At 43.0% G+C, this 27,972-nt stretch overlaps 2 protein-coding genes across 13 annotated transcripts in view; one reads left to right on the forward strand and one right to left on the reverse strand.

Moving 5' to 3' along the window:
* XYLB (xylulokinase) overlaps nucleotides 1–14,420 on the reverse strand; it is a 114,746-nt gene extending 100,326 nt beyond the window's left edge. For 6 of the 9 annotated variants that reach the window (XM_079946884.1, XM_079946878.1, XM_079946882.1 and 3 more), the window contains exons 1-7: nucleotides 10,858–10,951; nucleotides 10,551–10,633; nucleotides 9,963–10,032; nucleotides 4,703–4,783; nucleotides 3,743–3,829; nucleotides 3,231–3,359; nucleotides 972–1,037 (exon numbers count right to left, since the gene is read on the reverse strand). In XM_079946884.1, coding sequence (XP_079803010.1) covers nucleotides 972–1,037; nucleotides 3,231–3,359; nucleotides 3,743–3,829; nucleotides 4,703–4,783; nucleotides 9,963–10,032; nucleotides 10,551–10,633; nucleotides 10,858–10,938 — 597 coding nt within the window. In that variant the 5' untranslated portion in view covers nucleotides 10,939–10,951. Of the gene's footprint in view, nucleotides 1–971; nucleotides 1,038–3,230; nucleotides 3,360–3,742; nucleotides 3,830–4,702; nucleotides 4,784–9,962; nucleotides 10,033–10,550; nucleotides 10,634–10,857; nucleotides 10,952–14,289 lie in introns of those variants that run through there. The other 3 variants (XM_079946881.1, XM_079946879.1, XM_079946883.1) reach the window with 2 other exon arrangements.
* A 2,642-nt stretch (nucleotides 14,421–17,062) lies between these two features.
* On the forward strand, nucleotides 17,063–26,692 carry LOC307199266 (uncharacterized protein C9orf152). 4 transcript variants are annotated; one of them, XM_079947062.1, is made up of 3 exons: nucleotides 17,063–17,695; nucleotides 19,810–19,978; nucleotides 24,498–26,692. In XM_079947062.1, the coding sequence occupies exons 2-3, from the start codon at nucleotides 19,822–19,824 to the stop codon at nucleotides 25,040–25,042; spliced, it is 702 nt and encodes a 233-aa protein (XP_079803188.1). In that variant the 5' UTR covers nucleotides 17,063–17,695; nucleotides 19,810–19,821; the 3' UTR covers nucleotides 25,043–26,692. The 4 variants fall into 4 exon arrangements, with proteins under 4 accessions (XP_079803188.1, XP_079803186.1, XP_079803187.1 ...); XM_079947060.1 differs by lacking the exon at nucleotides 17,063–17,695 and adding an exon at nucleotides 18,696–19,697 and having other exon boundaries at nucleotides 19,801–19,978; XM_079947061.1 differs by lacking the exon at nucleotides 17,063–17,695 and adding an exon at nucleotides 18,696–19,697 and having other exon boundaries at nucleotides 19,841–19,978.
* The last annotated feature ends 1,280 nt before the right edge of the window (nucleotides 26,693–27,972 follow it).

Raw genomic sequence — 27,972 nt, forward strand, 5'->3', positions numbered from 1 at the left:
CATCAAGTCCGAAGAATGGATTGCCGAAGAATTGATGCTTTTGAATTATGGTGCTGGAGGAGACTCTTGAGAGTCCCATGGACTGCAAGAAGATCAAACCTCTCCATTCTTAAGGAAATCAGCCCTGGTTGCTCACTGGAAGGATAGATCCTGAAGCTGAGGCTCCAATACTTTGGCCACCTCATGAGAAGAGAAGACTCCCTGGAAAAGACCCTGATGTTGGGAAAGATGGAGGGCACAAGGAGAAGGGGGTGACAGAGGACGAGATGGCTGGACAGTGTTCTCGAAGCTACAAACATGAGTCTGACCAAACTGCGGGAGGCAGTGGAAGACAGGAGTGCCTGGCATGCTTTGGTCCATGGGGTCACGAAGAGTCGGACACGACTAAACAACTAAACAACAACAAATGCCACCTTTACTCCAAAGAGCTCAAGGTGACATACATGATCTCCCTATTTTATCATCACAACAACCCTGTGAGGTAGCTTAGGTTGCATGATTAGCCCAAGGTCACCAAGTGAGCTTCATAGATGAGTGGGGGTTTGACAGTGGAAGACAGGAATGCCTGGCGTGCTCTGGTCCATGGAGTCACGAAGAGTCGGACATGACTAAACAACTAAACAACAACAACAATGGATTGTACACAACTTTGAATGCGTAAAAAAGAACGAAGCATGGTATAAAAATGTTTTAAGTATATGGATTGGTAGACGGAAAGCCATGCATTGCCCATTTTCAACAAAATGGTTGGGGCTGAAGCCAAAACCACCAGGATGTACATTTCAGCAGCAGCTCTTGCTAAGTATTTTCCCCCCCAAAAAACACCATTTTCCATTTAGTGAGAATTTGTTTGTTTACCTGTTGCCTTATTTATGCTAGTACAATTTGCGCAACTAAGTTCCTCTCCAAAATATCTAGGCAAAACAAAAATCAGCTCCAATTTCCAATAAGTGAATTGAAGATTAGCCCACCTCTGTGTGTGTGTAGACCTCGGGGTTCTGGCTGTAAATCTTCGCTATCTGGTTTCCTGTAAAACGCTGCAAAAGACAGGCCAATGCTTAGGAACACAAACTGTAAATTGAGTCAATAACCATTAACTCGGCATAATGAGTTCAGGACGCTGCACTTTGGGTATTTAATTTGTCTGACGCATGATGGAAGTTGTTTTTCGGTTGCAATAAGCACAAAACAGACTATTATGCATCGGCTCATTATGATAATCTGCTCGCCTTTCGAAAAAGCAGAAGAAAAATTAAAACTGCAGCAAGAGAATTCCTGGCCACAATTTACATTCCAGAAATGATGGCTCAACGGAATGTGTAGTGCTGGTTGGCTAGGAAGATCCAGGAATCGCCTCAAGTTCTTAACTGGTTAAAGTCATTCAGTCTGTACAACTCAGCGAGGAGACCGGTTAGATCCACACTAGCTTCAAATTAAAGTTGCTGAGGATCTTGTTGAAACCAGCTTACCATATTTATCCATGTATAACACGCCCCCTATTTGGGGGGGTCTAGAAACTGAGAAAATGGGGGGAGATTGCGCAGAGTTGTTGAGCTTTTTTGGGGGGGTTACCTAAATACGCTCACCCGCCAGACAAACGCTCCCACCAGACCAACACTTCTGATCGTACACAACGCAGAAACAACCAATCATCAGACCGCTCGCCGCCGACAGCTTAAAATCACCCATCCAATTGCCACGGCAGCAACCAATCAGCTGCAGCCATTGCCACAGCCGCCAATCAGCCACACTGTCGCCACTGACAATCTTCTGCTTGAGGCAGCAAAAAATTATCCGCCCCCCCCTGCACTTTTCGTGTGTAAGACACCCCCAATTTTTTTACATTGTTTCAATGTAAAAAAATCTAGTCTTGTACCACTGTATAAGTGGTTACATACGCTTCAGGTTACAGACTCTGCTAACCCAGAAATAGTACCTTGGGTTAAGAACTTTGCTTCAGGATAAGAACAGAAATCGTGGAGGCGATGGATAGAGCACAGTGGCGCGGCAGCAGCGGGAGGCCCCATTAGCTAAAGTGGTACCTCAGGTTAAGAACAGTTTCAGGTTAAGAATGGACCTCCAGAACAAATTAAGTTCTTAACCCAAGGTACCACTGTACACGGAAAAGTACAGTACAGTGGTACCTCGGCTTACGTATTTAATTCATTCCAGAGGTCTGTTCTTAACCCGAAACCATTCTTAACCTGAGGTGTGCTTTCACTGATGGGGCCTCCCGCTGCCCCCGCCGCTGCGCGATTTCTGTTCTCATCCTAGGGCAAAGTTCTCAACCCAAGGTACTACTTCCGGGTTAGCTGAGTTTGTAACCCGAAGTGTTTGTAACCCGAGGTACCACTGTACTTCTCAACTGGAGGTCTTAACATCAGCATAGAAAACTAGGGAACCTGTGGGGAACCTCCAGCTCATGCACCTTTCTTGACCCCCGCCCCCCCCAAAGAGGTCCAAGATCAGTAGGGGTGGGACTAAGTTGCTTCACGAGCACATTTCAGGAATGCACTAGCAAAGCAGGCCCCTGCAGAGAGCAGGATTGAAGCTTCTGCTCATCGATTGATGAGCAGAGAGTAGATGACGTAAATCATTCTCTCCACCCCGTAGAACAATTCTGACAGGTAGACAGAACTATCCACCTGTCAGTCACCTGCCATCATTGTAGCATCAGATGGCTGTCAGGTGGGGAACTAGGCCCACCTGTCAAAGTTAGCCCAATCTGACTAATGAGGCCTAAATGGTTTTTCACCCCTCAATAGGAGGTATGCATTCCCCTTTAGAGAAGAGGGCGTAATCATGATTTCCCTAACTGTAACTGTTATCTGAATTAGAAAAATATTTCTTTCATTAATTTTTTATCCTGCTATTCCTCCAAGGAGCTCAACGCAACAGTCTCCCCGGCCCATTTTATCCTAACAGCAAAATAATTTAAAGACTTTATTCAGCCAAAGACCATATTCATGGGTGTATGAGCAGGAGAGAAGATACAAGAAGTGGGAAGAATAATAATAATAATAATAATAATAATAATAATAATAATTTATTATTTGTACCCCAGCCACTCTGGGCAGCTTCCACAGAAACCAAAAATACACTAAAATATCACATATTAAAATCTTGTGCCCTTAGCATTTGGCGCACACAAAAATCTCTTGGAACGACTTGTTCTCACTTCCAAGAACAGCCTCAAAAGCCGAACTTTAGTCTCGCTTCTCAGCTCTCACCTCGTAGGCTCGTGAACCAGTGACCTCAGCAAGTTTCTGACCCCCTCCGACAGCTTTTTCCAGAGAGCAGCACTGGGCAGTTGTGCTAGAATCCATCCAAACAGGGCTGTTGCTGACAGAAAAGCAAGACTATCGGGGATGAGAGAAAAAAACAATGTCAGAAAAGTGGTCAGTGCCAAACCAGCAAGCTGGTTTAGGAACAACTGCACATATCTATTTTGCATACCAACGACGTGGGTGGCGCTGTGGGTTAAATCACAGAGCCTAGGACTTGCCGATCAGAAGGTCGGCAGTTCGAATCCCCGAGACGGGATGAGCTCCCGTTGCTTGGTCCCTGCTCCTGCCAACCTAGCAGTTCGAAAGCACGTCAAAGTGCAAGTAGATAAATAGGTACCGCTCTGGCGGGAAGGTAAATGGTGTTTCCATGCGCTGCTCTGGTTTGCCAGAAGCGGCTTAGTCATGCTGTATACCGGTTCCCTTAAACGTCCTTCCAAACTCTTAAGATAAGTTACCTTCAGGGACTGATGCAAAGGAAGATCAGGCGATAGGTTCTGTAAAACAGAGTTTGCACCTTCTTTCCAGTAGACGCTTCCATGTTGCTGTTAAGAGAGCAAAAGCATAAAATAAAAGCAGAGTGGCAAGTTAAGATTCATAGCTAGATTTCCACCAAATTTAAAATACACTTGCATGCTATTAGAACATCAGTAATGGTGCCTTTTGGACACGGGTGGCGCTGTGGGTTAAACCACAGAGCCTAGGACTTGCCGATCAGAAGATCGACGGTTCGAATCCCCGCGACGGGGTGAGCTCCTGTTGCTTGGTCCCTGCTCCTGCCAACCTAGCAGTTCGAAAGCACGTCAAAGTGCAAGTAGATAAATAGGTACCGCTCCTGCGGGAAGGTAAACGGCGTTTCCGTGCGCTGCTCTGGTTCGCCAGAAGCAGCTTAGTCATGCTGGCCACATGACCCGGAAGCTGTACCCCGGCTCCCTCGGCCAATAAAGCGAGATGAGCACGACAACCCCAGTCGGCCACAACTGGACCTAATGGTCAGGGGTCCCTTTACCTTTAATGGTGCCTTTTAAGGATACTAAAATAAGTTTGAAGGCAAGGCCATTTTCTTTATCACAAATCATGCCGGTAACAGAGGCTCACCAATGGCAGGGGAACACTCCTAGATTGCTCCCGTTCTGCCTTCTAAACCTCCTTGCTCAAATTCCAATTCTCCACAGGCCTCAATGGTCAGTGCAAGGGCTCCTGGAATTCCACTTGCAATGGTTCATGGGATTGCTAGGTGCTGTTTTCACACCTTTTTGCCCTTTCTGGGCTGTTTTTGCAATTCTTAAAGTCACTTCTGGGTTTGGTGCGATGCATGTGTGCGAGGTAGCATGTCAATTGGCTGTTGCCTGCGCATGCAACCCAGAATAAAGGTTCTACCACTCTCTCACACACACACCCCTATACTTTTAACTGACCTGCCCAGCTCCAGACAAAGCTTTCACTCCAGAAAAGTTAAATCCAGAAGACTTCATCTTTTCCAAGATCATATCCAGGGCCTAGAAGAAGAAACATGATCAAGACTGACTGCTGCACTCCAGGAAATTATGAATCCCAACAGGCTTCAGAATTAAATAGGTAGATTCCTGTCATCAGTGACAGAGAAGGAAAATGGAAGAATTGGATAATCAGTAGAAGGTCTCTCGAGAAACTGAAATGATTAGCATGCTGAATAAAAGCATTTTTCAGTTGAAGAGAGGGGGGAAACCTTCAAACAAGTTTAGTACACGTGCTAATCTTCAGGGCCAAACTAAACATCACAAATACAACCTTCAGATGAATAAATCTTCATCTATTAATTTCAGTCAATTAACAGTGCAATCTTAACCAGATATACTCAGATGTAAGTTATATTTAATTCAATGGGGCTTACTGCCAGGGAAGTGGGGTTAGGATTCCAGCACAATCTATTAAACTTGAATGCAAAAAACAAACAAGCCAGCAGTTCTGAAGCAAAAAGCACATGTTCTTTGTTTCTAAGGTGATGCATGCTTGCTTTGTAGCAGGCATCATAAGAAGCATCCCTCCGATCTCTCACAGCCAGGAAGCCTCTTCCATAATTGAAAAACTGCAAACTGCAAACACTAAATACTTGAATTAAAAATTGTGCAGAAATAGAGATTTAAGCCTGCTGTCCTTTTTCCAGTTGAAAGGGTTAGAGTAATAAATCAAAAGCCATTGAATAAATTTAATATTTCCATCTTAATTACCATGAATCTGCATGTAACGTTACTGTAATCCAACAATTTATTCTCTTTTGCAAATGCCTTTGGGAGGTGGCAATTTGCAGCAGAGGAAGAGGCATGAAGGGAAATACCACATATGTTTCCCAACCTGACTGTTTCAACTACAATTTCCAACCATCAGCACCTGCCTGGGGTTTTCAGACCAGCATATGCCACGCAGACATAGATCTGGGATTCTTTAGCTGGAAAAGTAGAGTTTCTATGGGAAATGAAGAGTTAAGCACTCCTCCCTTACCAACCTTACACATTTCTTATTTTTTCTCCACATAAAACACCCCAAAATATCATAGAATCGGAAGGAACCATTAGGGCCATGCCATCCAACCCCTTGCAACACAGGAAACTTTTGCCCAGCATGGGGCTTGAAATCACAACCCTAAGATTAAGAGTCTAGTGCTCTACCAACTGAGCTATCCAACCTTGCTCAACTTTGAGGTGACAAATATGCCTTGAATCTTAGGGGAAACGTGCCGCAGAACAATATCATGCCAGCACAACCCTTGAAAGCAGGCACATGCTGGGAAAGTGGCCATACTAACATCTGGGCAGTTCTGCTGTGCAGATTTGCATGGCACATGGCTGACGTTCAACCATCTGCTGGACTAAGCTGAGCGCAGCCAGTGTGAAAACGGCAAAATATATTTGCACCAGCAGAAAGGCAGAGCCTAAAAGAAAATTTATGCATTTCTTTATCAATTTCAGAAAAGTGTATGTTTCACTTGATTAAAATGTTCTTCGTTCACAGATGTCTGTTTCTCAGAAGAACAAGAAAGAACCCTCAACACAAGGTGAGAAACGCTATCATTCTAGTGTGCTTATAGCAGCTGCACACTGTAAACTAAGCAAGCAGCTTCTTGGTTTTTCAGTAGGCCAAGATCTGCGGATGCACCTCTGAGGGGGGGGAATTTCAGGCCCAGGAACTGAAGGACATCTTCCCAGCCTTCTCTAGCCAGCCCTCAAGGCTCTCCCCAGGCCATCCCACCAACACCCCAAGCCACACCTCTCACCTGCTTGTGGTTGGTTGGAAGGTGTGCTTGAACTGTGATTATGCCTCTTGGTTCTCTGGATTGAGAACTGTGTGTGCACATGTGTGTGTAGGAACCTCTGAGTTTTGCATGGCTTATGTTTCGAGGCACTATGCACATCAGCGAAATCACGTATAGTTGAATCCCATTTAAAAAGCCTGCAAACACCCAGTTCCGCCCCTGTTCCACCCTTTGAGTGATGCTTCAGTGAGCTCTTTAAGATGTTTCGAGGTTACTTGTGGGTTTGGTGCGATGCGCGCATACATGGTTGCGCACCTATCGAACACATGTAAATGGCGGGCTGCCTGTATTTCTTTTTCATTACAGTGGTACCTTGGGTTACATATGCTTCAGGTTACATACGCTTCAGGTTACAGACTCCGCTAACCCAGAAATAGTGCTTCAGGTTAAGAACTTTGCTTCAGGATAAGAAGAGAAATTGTGCTCCAGCGGCACGGCGGCAGCGGGAGGCTCCATTAGCTAAAGTGGTGCTTAAGTGGTGCTGTTCAGAACAGTTTCAGGTTAAGAACAGACCTCCAGAACGAACTAAGTACTTAACTCGAGGTACCACTGTATAAGATTTTATTTTTGAGAGGGAGTCCTGGGTGTGATTAATAGGATTTCCTGTTTTACTGAGCCTGCTCCTATGCCTTTGATAGAAGACAAATTGATCAGGAGTAGCCATTCCTGGGACAGTGATGGGAATAGCTTTACCTCAGCTTCTGCATCTTCAGCCCCACCCCTCAATTAGCAAAGTATCATAAATAAAGCAGACAGAATCCAGAGAGGAAAGAAAATCCTGAAAACACTCTGCTGAAACGGAATTAAAACTGTAATTTGAGGAGAAAGTTTTTTTTGTCATTCTTATTTAAGGCCTTGTACGTAACAGGGAGACATTCAACCAAACAGACAGAGGAGAAGGTTCCTTCAGAACTACACAGCCAGTCAGAGTGCATGTTACCTTCATGAACATCATGCCACTCTGCCCAGTTACTAAGCAACATCTCCATTCCCCACCATGGTTAGATGACCCTTAACACTAACAGAGGTAACCCATATGGAATGATGATCCCTGCTGTTACTCAGACGGGAGGCGCTCAAAGCAGACAGATTTGACTAGCAGTTAGAATTATCTGTAGCATCCATACCCTCTGCTAGGTGGCTCCAGTTCACGTGTAAGCCCCCACCCTACCCATGGTTAAGCCATGGTTTGGCTAAGCAGTACATCCAAACTCGGACTCAGACAAACCTCAGTTACAACTCCAGACTAATCACAAGCCATGGTTTGGACATAACAATAAGCCAAACCATGGCTTCACCATGGGTAGCACAGCAGTGGCAGTTTAGTTTCTCCATACTAAGAAGTCCCAAATGGTGCAACCTTTCTTCATCAAGGAGTTGCTCCATCCCCTTGATTGTTTTGGTTGCCCTTTCCTGAGTCTTTTGCAACTCTACAATATACTTTCTGAGGTGAGGCAACCAGAACTGTACACACTACTGTACATTTCACTTGTCAGTTGGCTTTATTTCCAGGAAAAAAATTAATGTATCTAGGGATGGGGTATAAGAGCTAAAACGGCCACTCAAAAACCTCCAATCTTCGACAAACAAGAAAAAAAGCAGAGCCGAACTGGTTACTCTTCAACAAAGAGATAAAAAGCAAGAAAGAGTAATGCAGCTTTCAAGTGGTTAAAGAGTGTAATTATGTCAAAACTCAGCTTAATCCCAAACAACGTTGACATCATTTAGAAATTAATGCATCTGTTATCACAAGCAATGATACAAAATGTGACTACTTAAAGAAATGAAGAAAAAGAAGAAGAAACATGATCCAGGAAACTGCAGCGTCAAAAGGATCCTTAACAGCATTCCAAGTGAAATAGAAAACAAGCAAATTATAAATTGTCTGGCAAATGTAATGGTTTCTTGTGTAAAGTAATTTTAATAATGCTGAGCTAAGAAGCTGAATCATCTAATGACACAGACAGAGCCAAGCGACCAAATTTAGAAACAATGGCAGCTCCTAATTAAGAAGGGAAGGGATTTGCCCTTCCAAGTTACAGTCTCTGTACTAGGTAATCACTTTGCACTCCTGCTACTGAAGGATCTGGAGTGTGTGCAAAAGATTTTGGAAGTAAGCACAGGCCTTGCTCTTCTACCCAATGAGCGGGGCACACCATTACCCATTTGGGTTTCCTTTCCATGAACAACAATCTGTCCCTCACCCGGTCCTGCTGAACTTGTGATCCCCAAGACTGAGCAAAAACCAGCAGCCACTTCTTGTGACCTGATAGAAATGCTTGAGGAGACTGTATTTTGTCGTTCCCGGAAAGCAGCAAAACTAGAAAGTTTATCAAGGTCTACATGGGCTACCATACATGGCTGCTGGGCTGCATCCAGTTTGGTAGGACATCTATGAGGATACCTGAACAGCAACTATGCTTAGCATTAGCCCAGAACCACATGGCAAGCACTTGCAAGAATATGGCAAGTACCGTATTTTTCGCCCTATAGGACACACTTTTTCCCCTCCAAAAATGAAGGGGAAATGTGTGTGCATCCTATGGGGTGAATGCAGGCTTTTGCTGAAGCCCGGAGAGTGAGAGGGGTCGGTGCGCACCGACCCCTCTCACTCTCCAGGCTTCGCGCAGCTCTCCGCAAAGCGCGAGAGCCTGTCACTGGGCTCCCACAGCTTGCGGAGAGGTGCCTGTTCTGGGGGCTGGGGTCAGGGGAAGCTCAGGTTTCCCCCACCCCAGCCCCGCGCCTGGGGGGGGGAAATAATTTTTCCCCCTTTATTTCCCCCCAGAAAAACTAGGTGCACCTTATGGGACGGTGCGTCCTATAGGGCGAAAAAAATACGGTATTTCTAGAAGCAAAAAGCTGTCACAGCAGAAAACCACCTTTACACCACAAGGCCACTGGCTAATACTAGTTTGATTCCCATCTCTAGTATGTACTAGTAGAGATGTAGCAGATCAGCAGAGAACCATCATACTGTAAGATTCAGAAGTGCAGTAAATATATTTCCAAAACCTTTTGAGCCCCATGCAGCGGCTCTTACAATTTACTCAAGACCACCAAATGCACTTCATTGCTGAGTAACAACCTGAACCCGGATATTCTAAGTGAAAAATGAATTATGTCATCCGCAGGACAGAACAGAGTCAACCATAGTTAGAGGTAATTCTAGATCATTGCATCTTCCTTGTTGGCACAGAGATTTTGCTAGGCCTCTATTTACATAAACCTGAGCAAACAGGCAATGTGTCATTTTGAAAAAGGTAATCATATAGGGCAAAAGACAGGAGGGCAAATGGGGAGAAGGGAGAGGATTGGAGCCAATTGCAGGAACCTACCGGCCTTCCTCTCCAGACACCGGCGACATTACTCAAGCATCAAACACTTACCTTCACCCACATTAATACAGGAGAAGTCACGGTCAGTCTGTCACTGTGAACATGGACACCACCTTGAGTGCTGCAGGAAAAACAATGCCTAGGTGAATAAAACTACCGTAATTCATTATTTCACTTTGCATTTCCCCAAATAACACACAAGTACAGTGGTACCTTGGGTTACATACGCTTCAAGTTACAGACTCCGCTAACCCAGAAATAGTGCTTCAGGTTAAGCACTTTGCTTCAGGATGAGAACAGAAATTGTGCTCTGGCAGCGCAGCAGCAGCAGGAGGCCCCATTAGCTAAAGTGGTGCTTCAGGTTAAGAACAGTTTCAGGTTAAGTACGGACCTCCGGAATGAATTAAGTACTTAACCCGAGGTACCACTGTGCTCTCTTGTACACAGCTAGGACAGTTACCCTTAAAAAGAATGCAAAACCAAAACCAAACATAGTGCAGTGTTACTAAAGGAATACTTTTAATCACCACATTCTATGATCCTTGAACAGGATCTGCCCAAGCGCAAGTACTCCAGATGTAGGGAATTTTAATGCCAACGCAGGTGTAGACCAAATTAAGCACAAGTGACGAAACATACCCAAATTCTGGAAGATCTTTGTCAAAATTGACACTGTCCTCATGGATGACTCGCAGTTGTTCATCTACAGCAATTACTTTCAGCTGGAGAAAAGAAAATGTTGCTGCTGATGTCATTTATTTCATTAGGATTTGCTTCCTATGAAGCATCTCAAAGTACTGTATAATAAAAAACATGTATAAAACAATTGTATATAGAAACGGTTAAACAATCATTTATACAAGAAGTAAAAACAATTACATATGCAAAAAAGTAAAAACAATTACATAGATATAAAAACAATTTCAAATGCAATACAGATACCTACAGGTATCTTCCAAATGGTGGCGTGCCTTCTAGAATTAATTATATCCACTGATGTCATTGATTCTAAAATGCATGCCTCCATTTGGAAGAATCAATAATTTCTGGGTGATCAGTCACCTAAAATAGCAAGTAGCTAGTTCATTCTGCACTTCATCCCATCTCCAGAAACTGATGATCCCTGATTAGTGCTCCACTTCCTGGGAGCAAATTAGAGTCTCACTAAGGAAGTACTGAAATTCCCATGATTAGTTCAGAAAAATGCTTCGTGTTTTCCCACAAGTGCCCCTGCCCTTCTTCCTTCACCATTGGCCCCTTCTTTCTTTTCACTATTGCTTTTTACAATCTTGTTTTTGTAGAGATCTTTGCATTCATAAAAACCTCACTTCTACTCATCCCGTCAATTTATTGGAGAGGTGGGATGGAAGGAAAAAGATTGCTTCAGTTCTGACCCTACATCACCTTAGCTCAGCCTTCCCAAAGCTGGTGCCCTCAACGTATTTTGGATTTCAACTCCCATCAAGCTGTTTGTAGTCCAAAACATCTGGAGAGCACCAGGTTGGCAAAGACTGTTTACTTTATGTTACTTAAAACTGCATTTCTGTTCCACTTCTATCTGGAGTGAGACGTTCCATAAAGAAGGTTGATCACCAAAGCATTGATGCTTTTGAATTATTGTGCTGGAGGAGACTCTTGAAAGTCCCATGGACTGCAAGAAGATCAAACATGTCCATTCTGAAGGAAATCAGCCCTGAGTGCTCACTGGAAGGACAGATCCTGAAGCTTTGGCTCCAATACTTTGGCCACTCATGAGAAGAGCAGACTCCCTGGAAAAGACCCTGATGTTGGGAAAGATGGAGGGCACAAGGAGAAGGGGACGACAGAGGACGAGATGGTTGGATAGTGTTCTCGAAGCTAGCAGCATGAGTTTGACCAAACTGCAGGAGGCAGTGGAAGACAGGAGTGTCTGGCGTGCTTTGGTCCATGGGGTCACGAAGAGTTGGACACAACTAAACGACTAAACAACAACAACAACAAATGCCACCTTTACTCCAAAAAGCTCAAGGTGGCATATATGATCTCCCCTATTTTATCATCACAACAACCCTGTGAGGTAGCTTAGGCTGCATGATTAGCCCAAGGTCACCAAGTGAGCTTCATAGATGAGTGGGGGTTTGAACCCTAGTCTCCCAAGTCCTGACGTGGGTGGCGCCGTGGGTTAAACCACAGAGCCTCATGCTGGCCACATGACCCGGAAGCTGGACGGCGGCTCCCTCGGCCAATAAAGCGAGATGAGCGCCGCAACCCCAGAGTCGGTCACGACTGGACCTAATGGTCAGGGGTCCCTTTACCTTTACCTTTACCTCCCAAGTCCTAGTGTATCTAACCACTAAACCATGTTGGTTCTCTGTTGAAAGCATCTTGAATGAATTAGCAATTATTGCTTTGCACCAGCAAGCTGTCCTTATTTCTCACCATTGGGCTCCTGCTGTCTGCACCTACCACCCTTTGAAAGGAACTAAGACCCTTCTTTCTTGTCTGCTATTTATGATCTTTAGAGAGAAAGGAGTGTTTAAATGTTGTTGTTTTTTTTAAGTGTAACGGCAGTGTCCAAACGAAAATGCTATCTAGTTATATGAACTTCTCCCACTTCGTCAGTTTGGTTGGGGCTATAGGAACGTTACAGTATTTTTTTAAACAAAAATCTGCAGGTAATGACTAACTAAACTTCGTAGGTTAACCTTTGATTTCTCATTCAAATATGCTGGAACTCAGGAAGTGCAAGTAGACTTTGCTTCCAGGTACAATTGCTGAAGCCTGTGCTAAGGGGCTGAATTTCTCCAGTTTGCCAAAGGATTTTACCAGAACTGTGAGATGTAGTGCCACATCATAAAAACCAAGGGAGAAGGAAGAAGGTGAATCATTGTAAATTTGAAACTCAACAGTTCTAGAAAGACCTACATTCCACAACTCAGCTGCAAAAAGGCAAAAGGTGAAATCCATTGGCAAGTTTTCCTAAGCAATCCACATTTATGTGCACTGTAGCTCCTATTCATTTAAGAATATTCTAAGAGCCTGGCTGCTGGATCAGGCCAAAGTCCATGGGCATAGCCGGGGGGGGCACCTTTCCCCACCCCAATCCATCAATTCAAAATCAATACAAATCTGAAGTTCTGCCCACCCCCAAACAAAAGCTTGCCCCCCCCCCAAAAAAAAACCTACCCACAAAAAAATCCTGGCTACGCCCATCCTGTTCTCACAGTGGCCAACCTGTTGCTGCAATGGGAAGTCCAAAAGCAACACCTGAGTGCTGCTCTCCCCACCTGATTCCCAGCACTTCAGGAAGAGAACGTGCAAAGCATGAATGTATCAAGCACACGTTTGCAAACATCTCTGTGCCTGGGCTGGCTGTAACTTCCTGCTTCAAGGGTCCACTCAGCCTTGCCTCTATGTAAGGTGTGAAAAGTCCCTCAGATCCAGAATTTAAAGCAAACATGACTTTATTTGATGTTGTTGCGCATACTTGCAGAGGGGCGGTTGCATGCTGGCAAATCTTAACACTCGCCAACACTTAAAATCTTCAGTCATTATTATTATTCCATGCCTTCATCCAAGGATCACAGCGTGGTTTACCATATAAAACCAAAATAAAAAAAATTCCTTCCAGTAGCACCTTAAAGACCAACTAAGTTAGTTCTTGGTATGAGCTTTCGTGCGCATGCACAAACCAGTCATCCTCACATGCTGGTTTGGTTGTAAGCATAGCTGTCAACTTTTCCCTTTTCTTGCGAGGAATCCTATTCGGAATAAGGGAATTGCCCTTTTAAAAAGGGAAACATTGACAGCTATGGTTGTAAGACTGCCTAGGGCAAAACAAAGTGACTAACACTAATACTAATACTAATACTAATACTGCTGCCTGCTTGGCTCTATACCAGGGTTTCCCAAACTTGGACCTCCATCTGCTTTCGGACTACAATTCCCATCATTCCTGACCGCTGGTCCTGCCAGCTAGGCATGATGGGAGTTGTAGTCCAAAAGCCGCTGGAGACCCCCCCGTTTGCGAAACACTGACCTAGAGGCGGGGAACGAACCATCGCCTCTGCCCATCCCATCAGAGAGGCTCCCGGGGCCTTCCTCTGTGCCCGAGGCCTGCGATGACGACAGGAGATTTCCTCAGAGAATGTGCAGAGCGCCTGCTTCCTTTTCCCCCTCCGCCGCCCCCCTCCTGACTCGAACCAGGCCCCCGAGGTGGGGCTGGAGAGGGGACCGAGCGCTGGGCGAGAGGAAACTTTTCCCGCGCCGCCGTCCCTGAGGCGACTCATGAGCGCGAAGCGAGGGAGGGCGGAGGGGGAGGCTCTGCCTTCTCCGCGGCCCAAGCCTCCGGCTCCGCCTCCTCCGCCGCGTCCATTTTTATTTATTTTGCCGCGGGTACCTGCTGGGTGCTGAAGTCCCATCCCAAGTAGCTGGGCTCGGCAGGAGCAGCCATGGAGGCCTGGGGCGAGTGGGCCTCGCCGTCGTCTTCGCTTGGCGGGAGGCAGGCCCGGCGCCCGCTTTTTCGCCTCAGCGCCGCCTCACAGAAACGGCTCGCCCGGCCTCTCTCCTGTGCCCAAGCGCCGGGCCCTGGTAGTTATTAACCCGCCCGCCCTGCGGCCTCTTCGGGGGCGGCGAAGGAGGACCCGCCTCTCGCTCGCCCAGGCCCGGGGGTCGAAGCGGCGTTTTGGTGGCCTCGTTGCCCGGTGTGAGCGGCTGTTTTCCTCAGGTTTCTCGGCACTTCAATCCCCACACTTCTTAATATACAAATCACACAGCAAATAAATGGTGTCGGTCAGGGCACTTAAGAGGAAATTATTATTATTATTATTATTATTATTATTTATACCCCGCCCTCCCCAGCCAAGACCGGGAAATGAGATTAAACTATGGTCTCGTTCAGATTAACAGTAAAACAGTTAGTTTGGAAAGGAAAAGAAAGGGGAAAACGCAAGGTTAAAAACAAAGAGGCTGACCCAAAAAAGGGGGCTGGTGGCTGGCAATGGCTTGGCTGCTGGAGTTCAGATTCAAACGAAGGGATTTCCATCCTCAAAAATAATGGATCTTGGTTGTTGTGTAACCAGCAAAACCTTGGCCTCAGTTTCAATATATCAATATGCTGCCATGCCTCACTCATAATGGCTAATGACGACAAGGATTTTTTTATTTAAAAATTAACAATTTGTGTTTAAAAAGGCAGATGGAAACGAAGCTAGTCATTTCAAAAGAATTTAAGACTTATTTGTTTAAAAAAAGAATTAAATGAACCAACTTTAATTTTTTTTAATGTACAGTAGAATAAATCAAATTACATTGAAAGAGTAAGATTTTCTTACTCGAACAGTGTTCGAAGTATGGTCACACCAAAGATTTTCACAACACCATTATACAGAACTGGCAGTTTTGTTGTAAGCCAAAAATAGCTTATCTCCTGAGTTTAAGCCAATAAAAACTCAGAAATGTGAAGAGTTAGGAGCCCAACATTGTTTATTGCAAAGCAATAGGTTACAGTCGGATCGTTCTGCAAAACTGCAACCATGCCCAGTGGTTCAGGCAGTGGTATTTATAAAGTTTCAAACAAAGTGTTTCAATTTTCACCAATCATACATCATTACCTTATTTCATGTTTAATACACATGTGCAGTAAGCACTGGCAATTTTGCTGATTCAGTGTTGATTCCCACCGTGTTTTGTTACATTGTGTTACTATGCATGTTGAAAACCTGTGTTACATGTAGCCATTTGCACCATGTAGCAATTTATGTTCTAGCTTTCAGCTTTATATTTGTGATTCACATATTGGCTGTATTTCTGCCCCAACTGAGGGCAGCTACTTGCAAAATCATCAGTTTCACAAAGCAACAGGTTACCATAACTTCTCTATTAGAAATGCAGTCAAGGATTTCCAGGGGTCCACATTATCACATTTATTGCGGCCCTTTCAGTCCCTTTCCTAATGATCTCTAGCAAGGACTTCACAGTTGCCTCCTACTGCGTCAACATATTAATTGAGATATTCCCCACAAACTCAAGATCTCTTTCCTGGTCAGTTACCAACAGGCCTAAGCCAGGTTTTGAGGCCCTCTTAGCCATTTTAAAAAAAGACAAATGCATGGAAAGAGAAAAAGGTGCCCCCCACAAAAGAAAATTGAGTTGTTTGTTTCTATAATCAGCTGGTCTACAAGCACATTGGTCATGGTCTAATCTTGTAGCATCATTTCTATTAATATTGGTGAAAGTTTTTAACTCTAATATGAAAAAGGTTATTTGGTATTTGGTAAAAAAGTATTTTACCAAATACCCGCAGATCTAAGGAGAGAGTGTGGGTCATGTTTTGGTTTGATGCACATAAAAACAAGTTGCAAAACTTATTGAATGGCCCCAAATTAACAAGCATCTAAATCTGAGCCACTCTTTGAACCCGAGGCCCAAGCCAAATGGCAGTATGCATGCATGGCATGCAGAAAATAAACAAGAACAGCTTTTCCTCCTAACACTGAGCAGCTGGGCCAGACTGAGAATAGCATAGTGAAAAGGTACCCAACAATGGATGTGTGAAGCCTGCTTGACAATTGTTTTGCTGTAGAAGTATTGCACTAAGTCTTGCAGGGCAGGCAGAAAGCTAACACCCCCAAAGTTTGACCGCAGTGTCCTCCGGCTTAAAGAAAATAACTCAGCAGTTTTCTACTGTGAACATACCTAAAGCTAGCAATAGAGTAACAGTAGATTTAAGTAGGTCTTTTCATTTTGCACGTGAGCGTTATCAAACTCTGCTTGAAAATTAATGTTGACATTGATTAGAAGCTACCAAATAAAAAGTCAGGCCTTTTTGCTTTGCTCTTCAATGGGCCATAATACAGAACAGCAGTTTCATATTCAGTACTTTTTTACTTAAATTCCTGAATTAACACCTAATAAATTATTTTAATTTTATAGACAAAAGTTGACCACCTTTGCTGAACTCAGAGCCAACCCTACTGTTAGGCAGAGTGGAGGTTATTATCCAATCACTGGTGATGAAGTAAGATTCAGCTGGCATACTGCTTGGTTTCTGTAAGTGGAATGAGGGGAGATTTGCCTCAGGCAGCAAAATGTCTTGGGGAAGCCATGGCTGTGCCCTGTTTAAATGTGCCATCCTTTGCTTTCCTGTTCCTAAAGATAGCATAGTCAGGGCTGGGTAACAATGACACACAGGCTGCATATACATTCCCCCCCAAAAAATAATGATGGGCACTGTAGTTTGTTAAGCAATGCTAGGAACTGTAACTCAATAAGTGGTGAGCTACATTGCCCAGAACCTTTGAGGGCGGAAATGTGCTTCAAATGTGTTTTAAAGATATCTGTACACAGTCACAGTCCAAAATAATATTAATATTAACAAAAGCAAGTATTACCCCTATGGAGGTTATCCATAAGGTACATCTCTCTTTTGTACTGTTCACACATTTCAGAACAGGAGTGCATATTGCTGACTCCCATGCACCTTCACAGAGGTTCACATTCAGTAAAGGCACACAGGGATATCAAAGTTTCTGCTGGTTTTGCCTTCTACAATACAAATAGTCTTTAGTGGACAGGGGCACCTTGGAGAGGGAATGAGCAGGACCAGCTGCTGTATTGTTCAAAGAAACAGTTTGGGATGGGGAAAGTGTTCCACTTTAAGGACTATCCAGAAATGTTCCTTCTTCATTTGAATTATTTTATTGCAGCCACTCTGTACATTCAGAAGGACTATTTGGCAGAATCTCCCCTGGACTGTTCCATGTTTTGCACAGTCCTCACAGTGATCTACACTGAAGTTAAGTAGCGTTAAAGAATAAAATGTATTTGTTAAACTGTGAATATACTATTTATGTCGCCAAGATCCAAAAATGAAATGTCAGGCTTAAGGTCAAAACAACCACCTGGAATTACATAATTCTACACAGTGCTTTTTTTCTGGGAGCACTCAAGGATAGGCAGTACCGGCACCCTCCCAAGTGTTAAAAGTGTGCACTTACTGAATAACACAGATGGAGACTCTTTACAGTTCATCAAAATCAGCTTGTAAGATACTACTCAGATTAGACTTCTGATTTTTGCTGCATTCTACAAAAAGTGAAAAGGGCCCAATAGTCCTCCAGTGGCCTCAGGTAGATATCTTCTAGCAGCCTGGCTATGCCCCCACCCTCCTATCTCCTTTGGTATCACTTTCCCCTGGAGGACTTTTTTATTAACTGCTTTCAACCTAGTGTTCATTTTATTGAGCTGCCCCTCCATAGGCATCATCAATTCTTTCTGTGTTTCCATCACTCTGGAGCACATTGATCTGTCAGGACCTCTGAATATATAAACCCTTAAACCAGGCATTCCCAACCTTTGGCCCTCCAGATGTTTTGGACTACAATTCCCATCATCCCTGACCACTGGTCCTGTTAGCTAGGGATCATGGGAGTTGTAGGCCAAAACATCTGGAGGGCCGCAGGTTGGGGATGCCTGCCTTAAACAGTCCAGGATCACAATACCTCAATGAATGCCTCTCCTCATATAGAAACACCCAGACCCTGCAATCCTCATTTGAAGTCCTTCTTTGTGTGTAATATGAGGTTGAATGCAGGTGTAATGCAGGGGTGACTCAATTAATTATGACCAACAAATGAGAAGTAGCTGAACTTCTGCTCACTCTTTATTCCACATAGCTTTTACTAGCCTTACTCAGTGTGGAGGTGGAAATGTAATGACAAAAGTTCCAAAGATGCAGCTGAGTGTTTTGTTCCCATCATTTGTGGGTAACTGTTGAGCTGAACATTTGTTGAGCTGAACATATTTATTTAAAATATCACAACAAAGAAGGGGACACCTAGAAATATGATACATGTATTGAGTTCCGGTTACCGGCTATTTTAAAATATTTATTTTAAAAGTTAAGGGTATGGGAGAAGTGATTAAATGAAAGAGGATCACTTCTCACTAAGGAGGAGTGCACCTGCATATTGTTTTTTTGGGATAACACTCAAGAGATAACAGTGGATTCAATTCATGCACCTAATGTGGAACAATTATTTTTCCTGTGGAACATTTTAAAAAAACCCAACAACAACAAATCTTTGCTAAAGGGGATATAATTACAGGGGAGTTTCATCTAAAGACTTCATTCCATAGCCATACTCAACAGAAGAAGAAAACAGATGAGAGTAGAAAACAGATGGATGCGTCATTCTATGGAATATTGATAGGGTGAAATTGGTACAAATCAGAAATCAATACCCCACAACAGAAATGTACAGTACTTGTGGACAATCGAGAAGCTGCGTATTACAATTTCCAATTCTATGCAACTCTATGTCCTTTACATTTTTTTATCTTAATATCTAGGAATAGCAGATGAATAAAATAATAATAGTTGGGGGGGGGAGCAGCAGCAAAATAGTTATCACAGAGTTTACCACAATAATAATCAAATCTTATAAAATAAATATGGGGAAATTATATATAATCACAGCGAAAGTGACATGCTGTCAACATATAACTGTGCCGCTTTAAAATTAAAATTGCTACATCAACCAGCATCTTTTAGCCTTTTGTGTGCATTTGGCTGTGTTAAATGAGGTTTTGTATTTCACTGTGGGTTTTGGCAAGGCTTCATATGTTTGGACTTAAGTCAACACCGGTTCCAGCTGAACAGTTCCTGTCATTAACTTTGCTTTCAGAGGTTCAGGACACACTGGATATATTTGAAGCAAAGTTGATATTTCAGTTGATTGAAATCAGCAGCTCTGCACCAGGTACTGAAGGGAATCCAAGCAATGCAAGAAACCCATTGCCTGGCTCGTGACTGACTATTTCAGATGTTACCAACACCCTTTGCCTTTTGGCAAGCACAATGAAGGAAATGCTCTGCTTTTGCCTGATTTTGTCTTTCTTATGGGAACAGATGGTGAAGGCTTATAAATATATGGGTGGTATTTTCTTAGTGACTCATCTGTCAAAGCAACAAGCCTCAGACTGTTCCGGGCAGCCAACCAAGATGGACGTAAGCATGCTTGAAGAGCAATACGACTGTCTAAAACAGAAGCAAAAACTGCAGACACACATTATTGTGTTTAAAACAGGTAAGTTTTAGACTTGGCTAAAACTTTAAAAACCAGGGGTCCACAAAAAGCCTTGAAAATGTTCATTGATTTTTACAATTGCACTAAGCTTATGCTCACATTTGAAAAGTTAAGTACAATGTCTTCATAAGAAATAGATCCGAGGTACCTTACAGATTAACAGATGTATTGTGGCATACGCTATACAGTCTGCTAATCTTTAAGGTGCCATAAGACTCTTACTGTGTTTGCTGTAACAGATGGACAGCCCAGTCCTATGCATGTTTACTCAGAAGCAAGCCCCACATTGTTAAATGAGACTTGCTTCCTGGTAAGCTTGCCTAGTTTACAGCCTTATTCATCTACTCCCTATGGGAATTGTTTTCACATTCTTATGCACAGTCATAATAGTTAGCAAAGCCAAACATTAACACTTCTTTCATGTTTGTGGGGGGAAGAATATCTTTTAGATAAATGTGCTCTGTGGTATACTTATTAAATGTAGGTCTTGTCATAGTACAAATTTCAGCTTCAGTCCACAAAAAAAGCCACAGCTGGGTATTATCAGCTAAAATGCTAGAAAATAGTGAGCAAACTTTTATGCTCTCCAGAACTCTTGTTCAGGTAGGATGTTTAACAAAAAAACGACAAAAGAGGAAAAGGGGCAAGGTGGGGGAAGCTGAACATGATGAAAAAGACCCACTCTCGAAACTGGTAAGTAAATTAGTCGGTATTAAGAGCAAAATACATTTCAGGTTGTACCAAGAGTTATTGGGAGAAAGAAACACCAATGGCTGTTCCCCCAGTTTCTTTAAACTATAGAAGGCAGTTGTTACTCTGATATGTCTCTAGTACTGAACATAAGAGATAATCTCACTGATACAGCAGGAGTGACTAACTTCTCTGGATTAGAGCTGTTTTGTATAGAGAATTGTTGTGTTAGTCCCAGAAAGTGAGAAAAGCGATGTAAGTAATTTCTTATGTTTTGTTAAATTAACTGAATCAGGTAAAATAATGGCCAAAAAAAGATGCTGATGTGGAAAAAAGTTTGGTAAGGATAATTTGAAACACAACTTGAGGGTAAACTCTTTTCAGGCTTACCTCCAAAGAAACATGGAAAATGGGATTAAACTTATTTTCGACCAACAGTGTTTGATCCAGTACAAAGTCACTAGGGGTTGTCTTGGGCAAGATAAAGTGACTAACAAATTTAATAAAAATTTAGTTTGCTTGCATGATGTTTCTTAGAACAAAATGTTAATTATAGCGGATAGCATCTACATAAATGCTATCCATTCTTATCTACACAACACACAATACAACAGTATGTAACCATTTTAGGTTGCAATCCAGTGCATATGTTTTTGAGAGTTAGTTCTCTTAATGCAACAGGAACTTCTGAGTAAACATGCGTAGGGAGCATATAATTACTTTAAGAACCTAGCAGCCTGCTAAGATTCACCTTGAAATTTTACTGAATGTTACTGTGAAAGGCAATCATGTGAAAACAGTACACGTAGCTTTGCCACGTCCTAGGTGGTAATATGTAACTAGGAGAAAACATGTTGCTCTGGATTACTGGTTATCAAATAATGTCACCGTGAACCTTCCTAACCAATTTGTTCAGGCCTCCTAGAATATAATGTTGGACAATTCCTTAGCCAAAGGAGAGAACTTCTCTTTGCAGGTCCTTCTACAGTATAATGTAAACATGCAGGTGAAAACCAGTTGCTTGGCAGGGAATGGGAAATGATGAGAAGCTAATCTGTGAGATTTTAGCCTTTCTGAAAGAACTTAACGGGTACAGGAGTGGCAATGGTGGCAACACAGAAAGGTAGGCCTTCATCAGCCACATTACCAACTGACTTGCAGACCACTCCGCTATCTATAGTGCCTTGCCAGGTTGTCGTTACAGTTGCATCAGAAAAGTAGCAAAGTAAGTTTTCAACAGGAGGATAATAGGAGACAATGGAATGCATGGTTTTGCATCGCAATCACCTGGATTATCTAGGAAGGCCTGAATGAACCTATCTGTCAGTTGCAGAAAAAAACAGCTAGTGTGTGGAAGCGCCCTCACGAATGACAAAATTTGGGAATTCCTCTTTATTCGCAGGTATATCAATCCCTCAATGAAGAGCATAAGACATATTAAATCAGTGTACCCATTCATCTTCTCCCTCTTTCTTTCTTTTTTTAAAGCAGGTAATTCACTTTTCCAGCTTCTTCCTATTCCCCAACATGTCCCTATCAGGAAAAAAGGTCAGAAAATCTGTATTTTGATCAGGATTCTCATCAAAGGCAAAGGGGAGGACCTTGCAAAAAAACCAAAACCAAACATTTTGTTGCACTGAGAAGATGGTGCTCCACTCACATTTTTGAAAGTGTAACAATAGCCTACTTGGGTACAATGTGGTTATTGTACGCTGTGGCAGTTCACCACCTTCCAATGGGATGATGCGTTCACTCCCTTTGGAACTGGTCCCAGAAAATAAGATAGGCTTACCAAAATGTTCAGATTTATGTTGGCAAAAGATTGTGAAAGGGTTTTTTTAAAAAAATAAAAAGAAGCACAAACAGAATAATTGATCTGATGCATTTTTATGTGGGAACAATGTTTCTACTTGAGAATTTAGCAATAATAAAAATTTCAAGGTAAATAGTTTTTGTGTATGTGCACCTTTCCTGCTCTTCCCTGTCCACCAAGATGTGAAAGTGGCAAAATTAGTCATAACATAAGATCACTATAAACAGGAGGCAGCAATCTGATGTCTCCTATGGTGGCTGTGAAGGACCTCAATAAATGTACAGTGGTACCTCGGGTTAAGTACTTAATTCATTCTGGAGGTCTGTTCTTAATCTGAAACTGATCTTAACCTGAAGCACCACTTTAGCTAATGGGGTCTCCTGCTGCTGCCACACCGCTGGAGCACAGTTTCTGTTCTCAACCTGAAGCAAAGTTCTTAACCCGAGGTACTATTTCTGGGTTAGCGGAGTCTGTAACCTGAAGCGTATGTAACCTGAAGTGCATGTAACCCGAGATACCAGGATTGAACATGTGTCCTCCCATCTGTTCAGAACAGAGGAGAAGTCTCTCCTTCTAGATGTGGCAGCCATTTTGTGTTATGCCATGTCACTGTGGCAGCCATTTTGTGGCATGCACACTGGACCCCCAAAGTTGGTGAATCCTTCTATAAAACTTACTGTAGTTAAGTGTTTTGCAAAAAAAAATGTTGTTTGTCCAATTAAAATGGCACGGATTTTCTGGACTGTACTCCTTGCCACTACACAAATTTTCTATGGTATCCTTGATAAGTCACCTTGTTTCCATTCACTACTTAAGAGTTCTAGGAGGAAATATGAATACATATTGTTTGACCTAGATGAGGGGTGGGTTCAGCGGTCCAGCAGGCCAGATATCTATCTACCCCCTTATACCATAGGCCACCTTTGAGAAGTGAGGTGAGGGTTTCTGATGGCACGATCACATCAAAGTTGGCTCATGTGAGTGGGATTTGTTTTACCAGGAGGTTCCTTGCAGGAAGTGACACGTGTGGCACTGTGGTATAAACCACTGAGCCTTGGGCTTGCCGATCAGAAGGTTGGTGGATCGAATCCCCATGACAGAGTGAGCTCCCGTTGTTTGGTCCCAGCTCCTGCCAACCTAGCAGTTCGAAAGCACGTCAAAGTGCAAGTAGATAAATAGGTACCACTCCAGCGGGAAGGTAAACGGCATTTCCGTGCACTGCTCAGGTTTCACCACATGACTCAGAAAAACTGTCTGCAGACAAACGTCGGCTACCTCAGCCAGTAAAGCGAGATGACCACCGCAACCCCAGAGTCGTTCGCAACTGGACTTAACTGTCAGGGGTCCTTTACCTTTACCTTCTTGCAGGAAACAGGCTGGTAAAGGAGCATGCAGCAGCTCTATTTGAATGGCAATGTCCATCAATGAGAGGGACTAAAATGGTGGGGGGAAGGACCTCGATCCCTAGGTGTTGGCTCCTGTGTCTATTGATGAGGGCTCTAGTTTTCTACTTACCAGTTGATGAGTAAGAGTCAAATCCTGCTGCTTCAATGGCACACCAGTTCCCCATGGGGAACTGATGGGCACAGCAACACAGAAGTGAATTTCACCCCAGCCATTGGCCGACATCACCCAGTGACTCTGGCTGAATGAGAGGCAGATGTGGTTTGGGGAAATGGCTTTGCAGGCCAGCATTGGCCCACACAAGCAGGAGGTTCTTCACATCTGACCTAAAGAGAAAACTAGCTAGTGGGACCTAACTTGCCCAATCTTGCATTTATTTTCTACATGTGATTCATTTGTGATTAGATTATGGTAAGGCAGCCAATCTTTCTGGGATGTGTTAAGATCGTTTATCAGATTGCAACAACAGATTTTTGTGGTTGCTGATCTGGAGTGAGGGGAAGTCTCTTGCTCCTTTCTACCTATATTTGCAACAGCCCCAAATGTGAACAATCCCATCAAGCTTGTACTACTTTGCCACGTGTAATATGCAAACATATATTTTCTTCACAGGTGAGAATGAGACAGTCCCAGGGGAATCGATGGTCAGCGCTGTTTTAATTAACAAGAAAATGAGGAAAGCAAAAGCATTTAAAGAACGTGCTCCTGTCAAAGAGGTTAGCCTTGAACTGCCCTGCAGTGAAAATATACAAGACAGTTCACCTTGGCGGATACATCTAGAGATTCACCGTCTTGCACATGGAGAACACCAGGAAGTTCCCTTGGGTGCTGTCCAAAAAAGCAATGAACAGGTTAGCGCTGACAGTGAAATACTGTCTCATAAGGAGAGAGTGATGACAAGCGAAGAATTATTAAAAGGAAGTGAACAATCTGCTGGAATACTCAGCGAACAGGAAAATTCGAGCCCTGCTGAAACGACAGACAGTTCTTATTCACATTTGACCTCAGTTACTTCACCAGCTTGGACACACGCTCAAATTTCAGTCTCAAAATTGGCACCGACATCTAGTAAGCTACCCTATTACCCTTTCCCTCAGAAGAAAACTCACAAGATCTCTGAAGCTGCAAGAAGACTTGGATTGTATGTTTCACAGTGAGAGCATCTCATTAAGGAAGGAAGCCAAGTCTTGCTATGCACAGAATACCCTACACAGAAGCAGCTGCATGTTCCTTCTGGTCACATGTGCAACTGTGATCGGATTTCAACACCTGTGGTCACAGGAATTGCTGTGGCTGTAGCCATGTACATCCCAGCTTACACAAGTGTTACCCTGAGTGGGAAAGGAAAAACTGCTCATATATAGGGGTGGGACAGCTCAAGCTATTTTAAACGTTTGGCTAAAATATTCTTTTGCCCCCATCTCCTGTGCCAAAGGGCTTGTTCACATTTGGGTATTCTTAGTTGTTAATCCACTCCCCGCACCTTTTGAATTAGATCAGAGTTGTCCACACATGCACATATTTGAATTTGTATCCAAAGAGCAACTTTGGTCTTCTCAGGGGGTTTTGAATTCATCCTTCTCTGTTCTAAATAAAAGGGACTTTCACTCAACTCACTTCTGTGGAATGAGAGAAATGAAGGCTGTAGCCCAGGAAACAGCAGGACACAATATCTACCAACCTCAGATCTTAGTCTGGAGACTCTGAAATTCTCCTGCCTCTATCAGCCTCCACGATGTATAATGCTAACCCATGATTTGTTTTAAAAAACCAAGACTTTTCCCACAGATGGTCAAACAAACATGGCTTGTTTCTCCAAAGCTTGGTTCATTTTCTAGCTGCTCTTGCCTCGTACCCTTCCATGGGTTCAAATATGACGCCATAGTTAAAGCAAGCCAAGGTTTGTCAGCCAACAACAAAGCACAACAGGAGACTGTGGTTTGCTGGCAAGAAACAAAAGTTAAACCACTGGACAGAGTTCAGGCAATCAAACAATGGTCTCTGCTTATTGGATTCAGTTGGCCCTGCAATGGGGGAGTTAACTGTGAACACTTTCTAATATTTTACCAAATACCTTTGATGTGCTTGTTAAGGAATGATTGTTTAAAACCTATTTTGGACTACTCAGTGTTCAGACTTATTTGAAAATGCATTTTGAAGGTTCATTGTGTAGAAAATCTTTTAGCCCCGCAATGGTTCATAAGTTCACGTGCCTTTACTATAATATAATAATGAAAAAGCAGCAGAACAATAATGAGGATTTGGCTCCTGTTAGAAAAATAATGATTGACTAGCTGCACCTTTGGTTTGATCAGATTGAAGGGTTCTTATTATGTCTTTGTTAATCTGTGATCCCTAGACCATGTAAACAAGCCCACAGTGGTTCTCTAAATGCCCTGCTAATTTTGTTCAGGTGTAGATATAACTATGAAATGCATTTTTATAAAGTGGTGATAGTGATACTATTTCTAGAAATGTCTTATTTTCATGAACTGGAATTCAGTATTAATAAGAATGATTGACATATACTGCTTTGTTAATTCTTTATTGAAACAAATGATTCCCACCCCCCTGCACTTTCTAAAATCTGGAGTTGATCCTCTTTTTTCCTGCCCGTCTCAAGATTAAATATAGTTAATATGTAAATATGTACGTTTCCCATTTCCCCCACATCATTTTCTCAGCTGCATGTCAGAAAGCACATATGCTTTTCCGCATCACTGAAATAAATTAATGACTTGTAATATGATTTTTCAATTCATGGAAATGTTGTTATTTTGTAAGAAATATAAATTGGAAGCACAGTTCTACTTTGCATCCAGACCAGTTGTTTTATTTTCATAATCTGCTCCTGAGAGTCTGTACTGATGTTTCATTTTGAAGGTTTTTTTGGTTTTATGTGTATAAATTAATCTTTGATGTGTGTACACATAGACTGCATTCATATATTACAATAATGCATTGTGACAAGACTTTGGCTTCTCATCCCAGAGGAGGGAGGCAAAGGAGAAAATCCAAGGCATGTTCTCATAACAGCAAACCATAGTTTGAAGTTACATTTGAGTGTGTCCATAGACCATAGTGGATATTTGTATTACTTTAGTAAAAATGCATGATGCATTTTTCTCCCTAGTCACTGCAAACTAGCATGGTGGTGAAAGTTCTAGTATGAACCTTTTTGGCACATTTGTGAGGGCCTTAGGAAGCGGAGATATAAAGACCCACAGTCTTAAGTGGGGTGGAAAAAAATCATTAAAATGTCAAGGATGAAAAGTTACACACAACAAAACGGAAGCCTCCTTCCCTTCTTTCCTCTTATTTTAAAAGCACTTTTTCTTCTTCTGTGACATGTGCAGTACCCCCTCCCATACTTCTTTGGAAACATATCATAACCTGTTGTTCTTCGAGGGGCATTGCTGGGAGGTGGAACCCCACTCCAACCTGCATTGCCTAGGAAAAAACATGACTGAGGTGTGTCACAAAACCTTATACAAAAACATGTTGGTTGTAAGATGCTACAGAATGAAATCCATTTTCCTACACCGAAATCATGTGCTTCTGTGCCAACCACTAAATGCACAAAGGGGGGGGGGGAGTTGACAACTCCATTATATGCAACATACATTTAAAGCACATGTTGTTGTTGTTGTTTAGTCGTTTAGTCGTGTCCGACTCTTCGTGACCCCATGGACCAGAGAACGCCAGGCACTCCTGTCCTCCACTGCCCCCCGCAGCTTGGTCAGACTCATGCTGGTAACCTCGAAAACACTATCCAACCATCTCGTCCTCTGTCGCCCCCTTCTCCTTGTGCCCTCCATCTTTCCCAGCATCAGGGTCTTCTCCAGGGAGTCTTCTCTTCTCATGAGGTGGCCAAAGTACTGGAGCCTCAGCTTCACAATCTGTCCTTCCAGTGAGCACTCAGGGCTGATTTCCTTCAGAATGGAGAGGTTTGATCTTCTTGCAGTCCATGGGACTCTCAAGAGTCTCCTCCAGCACCATAATTCAAAAGCATCAATTCTTCGGCGATCAGCCTTCTTTATGGTCCAGCTCTCACTTCCATACATCACTACTGGGAAAACCATAGCTT

This window comes from Podarcis cretensis (genome assembly GCF_951804945.1).
Source record: "Podarcis cretensis genome assembly, chromosome: 12".
Taxonomy (NCBI): Eukaryota; Metazoa; Chordata; class Lepidosauria; order Squamata; family Lacertidae; genus Podarcis; species Podarcis cretensis.

Bases quoted from the DNA above. Each gene is read 5' to 3' on its own strand.
- LOC307199266 (XM_079947059.1), top strand. From the start codon at position 19,750: ATGAAGGAAATGCTCTGCTTTTGCCTGATTTTGTCTTTCTTATGGGAA. The intron at 19,979-24,497 runs GTAAGTTTTAGA...TTTTCTTCACAG, and splicing joins CATTATTGTGTTTAAAACAG to GTGAGAATGAGACAGTCCCA.